At 37.3% G+C, this 9,897-nt stretch overlaps 1 protein-coding gene across 2 annotated transcripts; it reads left to right on the forward strand.

Moving 5' to 3' along the window:
- The first annotated feature begins 2,291 nt into the window (after positions 1-2,291).
- Positions 2,292-3,060, forward strand: LOC118752621 (protein mago nashi). Of its 2 annotated transcripts, none has more exons than XM_036487510.1 (3): positions 2,292-2,379; positions 2,450-2,714; positions 2,774-3,060. In XM_036487510.1, exons 2-3 carry the CDS (start codon positions 2,454-2,456, stop codon positions 2,954-2,956), a joined length of 444 nt encoding a protein of 147 aa, XP_036343403.1. In that variant the 5' UTR covers positions 2,292-2,379; positions 2,450-2,453; the 3' UTR covers positions 2,957-3,060. The 2 variants fall into 2 exon arrangements, with proteins under 2 accessions (XP_036343403.1, XP_036343404.1); XM_036487511.1 differs by having other exon boundaries at positions 2,352-2,370.
- Positions 3,061-9,897: the final 6,837 nt, after the last annotated feature.

Genomic DNA, 9,897 nt, shown 5'->3' on the forward strand with positions numbered 1-9,897 from the left:
CCCTAGTGCTGAGCAACAATGTTGGGCGACCGAGTTTCCCAGTTTCAGAGCAAAAGTGCACATACAATTTCTAGTATATACAAATATACATTTATTTTGGAAATTTTATGCAGCACATGCTCCATAACATGTGGTTTAATGCACTTTCACTCGGAACGGAACCGCAATCGAAAATATTCCGTTGATGCTATCAACGTCCACGAGGAGCCAACAATTGGCTCTCCCGTTATTCTCTAGGCTCCATGTGGGTATGCGTGACACGTGCTCGAAACCAGCAAATTTCTGCACAACTGGTGAGAATATCAAATTCCATGTTGCATCCTGTATTTTTTTCAGTTGATTTCTTAACAGCCCGCTTGAACATTGTAAAGTTACTTTGACCGATATAATGGGAACTAACCCCTCACATGCGCTTATTCTTTTCACTCTTTACACCTTTTCGGCGCGAAACTTATTACAGTTTTAACTGCGACCATTTTGTATGCAAGCTCCACCAGTCACCTTTGTATTGGTAACAAAAAAAAGTTAACGGATATGAAGAGATTTGCTATTCGCATACCAATGCTCCGGTCATAGAATTTGCAATTCTCTCAACTATCTCCAAAAATCATGCATGTTGAGCACCTTTGCCCCATTCTTTTTTGTCCTTGTGTGCTTCAGCTTTACAACAAAACAACAAATTCAATTTTACATCACCACATGCAATCTGGGAAAAATACTTATCGAATTTTTTCACGTATTAGTACACAAATGCCTATCTATTTTTACTTACCTTCTTAAAATTCAACTTAAGCCCGCATTTAATAATACTTGTATCTACTTTTAAAGCAGTTAAATGCAAAGAATCCTGTATTTTTCAGTAGTAGGGCTTTTATTTGCTGCAATTTACATTTTTTCCTTTTCACTTCTATTGCCGTCGCTCTACTTTCTTCATCTACTTTGTAGCAAATCGCTTTGGCGTCGACGTCGCTGCTATCAACATCGTCGCTGCCGCCATAGTTCCTGCAGCCACTGCTACTGTTATTACCAGCAACATTGTTGTTTTCTGATGCACAGAGATTTACTTATTTTGCAGATTCGTTAACCCACAGCTGTGTGAAATTTTTTAAATTCATAATTCGTGCTTCAACCGAAGATAATTTCTAATTACAGCAACGACTTTTTAACTATATTGCACTAAATTAAAATTCATTTGGACTGCAATTCGCGTTTTGCACGTTTTAATTATTTGACAGGTCGTTTCTGCCTTTTCTTTTGCGCTAAAAATTCGCATTTTATTTTTAAAGCAGCTGGCAGCACAATTTTTAGTGATGCCAGATGGTTAAAACTCAATTTATTCATACCAAAGGAAGTTGTCCAAAGAACGTAAAACTAAACAAAGAACGTAATAGATTTACGTTCTTTGTCGAGAAGAAGCGACAACTCGTTACTTTGAAAATGTACTGCTACCAAAGAACGTAAATCTATAAGAAGAGACAACGCGCTGAGGTGTGGCGAGTGAGTCTAGAAGATTTGCAAGAGGAATTTGCGTCCGTTTTGAAATCAAGTTCTGTAAATGAATTCACCGCAAATTTGGTTTTGCGGCGACAAAGAAAGCAAGAAAAAGCGATTGGTTATTGAAATAAAGAGATAAAATAACAAAAAAGATGGCCGCGACTCTTTTTGTTTGTTTGCCATCGGCATTTAACATGCGCAAGTGCACAGATTTTCTCTCTTTTGTAATTTTGAACAAATGTATGGAAATTAAATTCACGCGCTATGTAAGAGCTGTACAAACTTCCTCTTTAATATGGAAGAGAAGAGACAACACGTTATAATTGTAACGAGTCGGAACATCAGGAGCGTGCTTTCTCTTTTGCCCAAATACGTTTTGTGATTAGATGAAAAGAGAAGGCACGCTCCTGATGTTCACACTCGCTACAATTATAATGTGTTGTCTCCTCTTATAGATTTACGTTCTTTGGCCATTATTTCTCTAAACTTCTAAATCGCAGTGCTCTTTCCAACTTTTAAATTATTACCTAGCTGATGAAGATTTTATTTTAATAAAAAACAAAATAAACATACATTTTTTGCACAAATGGCCCATGATATTTTGATGTAAACTCCATACTTCTAAAATCGCATACATAAGTGGTTTTACAACAAATGTAATTTGCCAACATGGTTTACGTAGATTTACGTTCTTTGGCGACACATTTTCAAAGTAACGAGTTGTCGCTTCTTATAGATTTACGTTCTTTGATTAAGGTTCTTTGGTGAAAGGGGCCTAATGTTGTGAATTTGTTAATTATAGTACTCTGGCAACATTCGTGAATAAACAGGTGAAAGTTTGACATTTCGCACGGCATACAAATTTGGAAAAAAGAGGTTAGCTAGGTAAATAACGCAAATGAGTGGATTTATTTATCGCACATATCTAAGTTAATTGCTAACATTATTTATAAAGTATTATGTCAACAGAGGATTTCTATTTACGATACTACGTCGGCCACAAAGGCAAATTCGGTCATGAATTTCTGGAGTTCGAGTTCCGGCCGGATGGTAAATTGCGGTATGCCAACAATTCTAACTACAAAAACGATACAATGATCCGCAAAGAAGCCTTTGTACATCAGTCTGTAATGGAAGAGTTAAAAAGAATAATATTAGATTCTGAAATTATGGCTGAAGATGATTCACCCTGGCCACCACCGGATCGTGTGGGCAGACAGGTTAGAGAATGAAAACTGAAATATCAATAGCATGCACCTAACATAAATTATGCTCTTAGGAATTGGAAATTGTCATTGGTGATGAACATATATCCTTCACTACCTCGAAGACGGGATCTCTTGTCGATGTAAACCGGTCAAAAGATCCGGAAGGTCTACGTTGCTTTTACTATTTGGTCCAAGATTTAAAGTGCTTGGTGTTTTCATTAATTGGACTGCACTTCAAAATTAAGCCAATATAATAGTGTAATTTAGTAGCATCATTTATACACACATACATATTTAACTTTCCATTTTGTACTGACAAAATAATTTGCTTTTATCTGAATTAAAGTATAAATAAATCTTTCAAATTCTTGTTTTACAATTAACTTTCATGGTCCACCTTCGTATGCAAATTAGGTGCTGTATATGTTGTTCTTGTTGTAACAGTATACAAATTCCCCAAAGAGTTTTGAGGTGTGTTCCTTGGCCAGATATAAATCTGGGTCTTTGCGGTTACGTAGACCCACAGACTGCCGTAGGAACGTGCTGTGTAGGTGTTGATTGATAGTTATTGTTGTAACATTATATTATAAACGTTCACAAAAATCTTTAGAGAATGCTGCTGTATTGAGATCCCTAATACTAGCTAGTTTGTTAATCATTGTAAAGATATAAATCAAGGAATATTGTGCAAGTGCACTGACAAAACGTATATCTGGCGAACAAAATGACAAATTGTAGCCATGTTGTTGTTGTAGCAGCATACTAGTTCCCCAGTTACTAGTTACTGGAGTGACAGTCCTTGGCCAGATATAAATCTGGGTCGTTCCGGTTACGTAGACCCGACTGTCGTGGGAACGCCATCATTTTTTCTTGTGGAGATGCTACTTAAAAATTGTCCCCCTACGTTCCCCATCTTTTATAATTTAAAGTCAAAGAGTAAGATCCTTTAAAAGGTATTTCCAGCAGAAATGTTCAACGTCTAGCTATAAAGAGAATCGAATATTTGTGCGTTAAAAGATAACCTTCAATTCGGTAAGAATTATGTAAATATCGAATATTATTCGTCAAAGGTCTGTTGAGAAAAAACTGGATGCATCGCTAGTATTTTTACTACTTTTTCTTAGTGTTTCCTTTTATTAGTCTTTCAGCTCGAAAACAATAACATTTATATTAATTTTTAATCGTTAGTATGATATGGAAAGGGCGTAACTCACATCGCCGCTGAAATACAAAAAGCCGTAACTAACCAAAAATCCGAAATTCAGTTTTTGATTGATTATGATGCATTTTATGGAATCATAAGTCCCCACATCGTTTTATGCAATAAAAAATTTTAGTTAGTTGTGGCTTTTTTTTGCATTTTTAATTAGAACCTCGCTATAAGCACACATTTTTCAAACCAGTTACAGAAGACAGGATTAAAGATGACTTACAAAAACTAAAATCGAAAAACGCTGATGACGTAACAGGTTTCCCAAATTCTGAAACAACTAAAGAATTGGTTCTCAAAATTGGAAAACAACGGTGTTTAAACAACGATCTTGCCACGATGCTAGATTGAGAAGATGCAACTCCGCCATATATTCGACATTTGCATCCCCGATGCAATCCTCAAAAAGGAATTATTGCACCGCAATAAAAAAAATATATAACTGAAAGTCATCTCAATCGAAAAGAATTAACAATTTTTTTCAAGTTTCTAGTTCTTCCATTTTGTCGCCTCGAGCGAGTAGTTATTTAGTGGCACAGGTTTGATTTACGACCCTTTAAGAAGCAGGCTGTAACCCGAAAAGGCAGCAGAATTACTCTTTATTAAATGCAACGTTCCAAATTTTTAATTTAAGTACTAAATAAATAAAAAAAAAACATTATTAAAAATTACTAATTTTTTATTTACCTAAATCTACTAATGTACTCACCTAATTTTTTCTTAAAATACTTCACATTCGCATTCGCATCCGCGGATGTCTAAAATTCCACATTCAAAACATCCCTAATATAAATAATTATATGATAGAAATACTCGTCGCACGAGTTAGTATATCACAAGTTTTTCACAAGTATGAATCTGAATGTAAAATATATATATATATAGATTGGCGCTTACACATATGTTAGTGTTTGGCCGAGCCTTTACGAAAACGAGATATTGGATCCAAGTCCAGTTATTCAGAAAATTCTTATTTACGGTCGGATTTCGATGATACATATCAATAATCAGGAACCGTAATCTTAATATATACATATAAATCCCGTGTCACTGTGTTCGTTTACGCTAATCTCCGAAACCGCTTAACCGATTTCATTGAAATTTTGTAGGTTCCCTGCAAAAAGTGGGACTAGGTTAAACACTAGAACAGGACCACGCTACTTTGTAACCAACACTAGTAACCGAAATGGACCAAATATATGGAGAAAATATGGTAACATTAACATTGCGATGTCATTGGACCTGACCACCTCTGGTCCAAGGCTGCATAAATGGGGCCACTTCTGGCCCTCCGCTGCATAACATGTGACCACCTAGACAACTACTACTTTTGGACCCTGGCCATTGCCGATGGGCCACGAAAAGGTTAACAAGTTACTAGTAAGCAGCCTGGTCCTTTTGCACATACTTTAAAACTACGACCCAGTGGACCACCTGGTCATCAAAATTTTGCAAGGTATGTATTGTTGGTTCCAACTTAAAAGATAAGATAGTTTTGAATTCGAGAAAAAATATTTTGAAGTGAAACTTCTCTAGCGGCGGTGGGTTGGTCGGGAGTAAATTGGCGAATTCAACGGAAATTGCACACGGAAATGGTGCAACGGAAATCGTTGGGACGGAAACAAGTGCTTCTTGAATGTATGTTATTAATTTAACAAAAACTTGCTAATAAAGGGCTAAAGAACAAAACTTAGAAAGGGCCTATACAAGAATGAAAGTAAATAAAGGTAAGTACGGACATAGATAAAGAAAAGGATAAAGGCAAAGGTAAAAATTAAAAGAAAAACAAAGATGTGTGAAGATAAAGGCAAGAATGAAGACCAAGCCTCCCGTTCCCACGACAGTCGGGTCTACGTAACCGGAACGACCCAGATTTATATCTGGCCAAGGACTGTCACTCCAGCAACACTCCCCAAAAAGTCTTTGGGGAGTTTGTATGCTGTTACAACAACAACAACAAGCAAGCCTCCTCTCTCCCACAGAGGCTCAAACGGTGGTCGGCAAATTATCTGAGTGGTCGACATTCGTCGGTAATGTTTAGAGACAAAACGAGTAAGCAGCGAAAAATAAAACAGGGGGTTCCTCAGGGTGGTGTCCTTTCCCCGCTACTGTTTAACTTTTACATTTCAAAGCTCCCTCAACCACCAGAGGGAGTCTCGATTGTCTCTTATGCCGACGATTGCTCGATCATGGCGACTGGGAATGGAATTGATGACCTGTTTTCGAAAGTAAACGGGTATCTCTCCGAACTTTCTCGCTTCTTCACTGCAAAGTGTCTAGCCCTCTCCCCTATGAAATCCTCCGCGACCCTGTTCACAACCTGGACGACGGAGGTCAGGCTACCGCTGGGGATTCACGTCGATGACACACCAATTCCGACGGTGAATAACCCCAAAATACTCGGAGTAACATTCGACAGCCTGCTCTCCTTCTCTGCGCACTCAACCGCTATTGTCAATAAAGTACAGAGCCGCAACAAGGTCCTCAAGCCGCTAGCCGGCAGTACTTGGGGCAAAGACAAAGAAACGTTGCTGGCAACATACAAGGCAATAGGCCGGCCGGTTTTGAACTACGCAGCGCCAGTGTGGTCGCCAGGGACTAGTAGGACGCAGTGGACGAAGCTACAGACTGTACAGAACACCGCACTCAGGACAGCGACAGGATGCCTCCTGATGTCGCCTGAACACCACCTGCACGGCGAGGCGCAAATGCTCCCTGTAAAGGAGCACAATATAATGCTCTGCAAGCAGTTCCTGAGGGGGAGCCACAGAAGTGGCCACCCAAGCAGACAGCTGCTTGCAGAGGAGCCGTCGCCTAGGCACGTCAGGAGGCATCTATATGAACTGACGGACGAAGTCCAGAGGTTCATTAAGCAACCTCTGGACCCGACAGCGTACCGACAGGCCCTGAACGGCATTCACAGGGACTCAGTCTCGAGTTATGTAGACTCTAGACCTGTGAATGCCGTTCTAGGCATACCACCCCCGGACATAGACGAGACGGAGCTTCATCTGCCTCGGGAGACACGCACAACACTTGCACAACTTCGCTCCGGTTACTGCAGCAGGTTGAACTCCTACCTGAGTAGGTTGAATGAGGATGTGCCGAATGAGTGTCCGGCATGCGGAGAGACCCCACACGACTCGAAACATCTCTTCGCATGCCCGGAAAACCCGACAACCCTAACGGCCTTGTCCCTGTGGACAAACCCCACAGAAGCTGCACGCTTCCTAGGGTTGCCGTTAGTGGAACTTGACGACAACGACTGAGATGCTAACCGTCCTGGGCGGGGTTGTTGTAGCCGCTACAACAACAACAACAACAACAACAACCAAGGTAAATTAAGCACTTTACTTATATAAGGGCAAAAGTTAAGGAGAATATGTAGATGAAGAAAATGATAAGCATAATGGTAAAAACAAAGATAAATATAAAGAAAATAATGAGGATGAGGATACCGCTAAAAGTAAAGATGAATATAGAGGAAGATAGATTAAAATAAAGGTAATTATAGAGAAAATGATATAGATAGAGACACAGAGACTCATTCTGGGAACTATTTTGGGATTTTAGAGATTTTTCGAGTTTTGTTATCGTTATTGTTATCGATTATTTATCGATTTTGTTATAAATTTTTTATCGATTATTTATCGATCTTGTCATCGATAATTTTATAGATATTTTTAACGAATGGGAGGACAAAATAAACTGTAAAATGTTAAATTTTCTCAATATTAATTTTTTTTACAGGAAACGTGGTTTTATTGTGTTAAATTTCAAAATATATCATTTATAACCAGACTCGACCCAAACATCCCAAATGAGTGCCCGGCATGTGGAGACTCCCCCCACGACACCAACCACCTCTCAAAAGGCCAGCTCAATCCGACACAACTAACACCCCTCTCCCTTTGGTCCGACCCCATCGAAACAGCTCGTTTCCTGGGCCTACCGTTAGTTGAGCTTGACGATAATGATTAAAAGTTGACCCGAAACAGGCGGGGCTTAGTAGTGCCGCTACAACAACAACAACAGCCGCAGCAACAAGAACCACAATTTTAAAATTATAAAACCTGGAAAGATTAAAGCCCACCGTAACATCAGCTCGGTAGCTGAATTGCTACCAAAAAGGCATTAAGAATAATAAGGGCAATAGGTTATATGTCATAAAACTCCTTTTGCTCTATTTTATTTTCATACAAAAAGTTTTGAAGTACATTTCATTTTCATTACAATATTCAAATTAATAAAAACTTAATTGCGATGATTATGTATACTTGTGTATAAATATTAATTTTCAATAAATTTCAGTGCAATATTTAATTTTCAATATAAGACCGTGCTAAGAATAGTCCTAGGCTATTTCCTTACTTTATTTATGTGTGTATATAACAGTTTAAATTATGTGTAAATCTCAGAACAAAATATTATCAACGTAAATTTTATTATTATTAACTTAACTATAAGTACACTGGGGACTTAAGACTATAACATGCTTTATAATGTACATGTGCAACAACATTTGAGCGAAAATGTAAATTCATTAGAATAATGTTGACTGTACTTATGTAATAATTATATAAATATGATTGCATCTAAAAGACTAACATTTAAGGCAAAAAATTACTATGCTAATTGAAGAACGTTTTTCAAAAAGAGCATCAAATGAATATGCATAGAACTTTGAAATAGTTTTAATACAAATATATTTTATTTTTAAAACTTATTTTAAGATATGCTGTATATAAATGCTACTACATATAACTGCAATGTAATAAGATTGTACACGATGGAATAAACAAAATTTTAACATTAAGTTTTGCTTTCAAAAATAATAACCAATTTGTGCATTCATAAAAAAGAATACTAAATTGTAAAGTGTAGATTTAAAAATATTGGTTTTGTGGCTTAACACGCAATATACATAAAAGCGCACACGGCTAATTTCAGTCTTTGGGACATTTTTGTAAAAATAATGCTAATAGGTTTATAACGCCCTATTGAGAAAGAAAAATTGAAAACCAGAAATTGAGTTTCATCTGCATCTGTATGTAAATATGTATTTATTATTTTCAAAAGATGGTGTTGGAATCGTTGGCACAACCCCACCAATGTTTTCAACATAAACGCAACCTCTTTACGTTATTGTTTGCAAATATGTAATTATGTATGTATAATAAGGACAAATCCCAGTGGGAAAATGGGAATGCATTACCTTTTTCTACCAAGAAAAGATTAACAACTACGGTTGAACGAAAAGATGCATCGCAATGTAAGCGAACGGATAATGTATAGTAAGTAATAATGTATAGTAAGCCAACTTGTTGGTCGCGGATTCAAAACCTACGCCACGAACTTTATTTTTTCTTAATTTTTTTATTCTATTTATAGTTTCTAAAGCGACATGTGGTATGACCTTCTGTACAGAAACTCTTGCATCTTTTCGTGCATAAGTTATAAGGGCTATCCACTACTTTTTGCATTCCCAAGCATTACATTTGCAAGTGGGTCCAAGTGGGCACAAGTGCGGCCAAAATTTAAAAAAAAAATGTATCTAGACAGGGCTTTTTCATCATTAAGTTGGCTAAAGGGATTATCTAAGAAGCGAACACCGTTCACAGTAACGGGCGGTAACCCAAGGGATTCTTTATTTTCAGTCGGAATGTGGTCTTTGCCCAATCATAACATTAGACATTTTTGTTCTTTAAAAAATTTGAGTAATAACACGCTGTCGGATGCTGCCTTTAAACCTATTGGAGGTAACTTAGAAAAGTATTACCTACTGAATAAAATCTGCCACTGAAATTTGTATGTATTTATTTTTAATACGCTTGTATTAGCTTCACCTGTATGTAATAGTTTCGAGCTCTTAAATTTGATTTCGCAGAAAGATTTTGAGTATGCAGTTTTAAGTGCAAGTGGACTTACGGTTGATTTTTGGATTTTTTTTTTGTTGAAGGTGTTGCTCATTTTCTTCATATCATC

The sequence above is a fragment of the Rhagoletis pomonella genome, unplaced genomic scaffold, assembly GCF_013731165.1.
Source record: "Rhagoletis pomonella isolate Grant_MI unplaced genomic scaffold, Rhpom_1.0 Rhpom_scaffold_01694, whole genome shotgun sequence".
Lineage (NCBI taxonomy): Eukaryota > Metazoa > Arthropoda > Insecta > Diptera > Tephritidae > Rhagoletis > Rhagoletis pomonella.

Coding starts and splice junctions, on each gene's coding strand:
- LOC118752621 (XM_036487510.1), top strand. CDS start 2,454: ATGTCAACAGAGGATTTCTATTTACGATACTACGTCGGCCACAAAGGC. Junction 2,715..2,773: donor CGGATCGTGTGGGCAGACAG/GTTAGAGAATGA, acceptor TTATGCTCTTAG/GAATTGGAAATTGTCATTGG.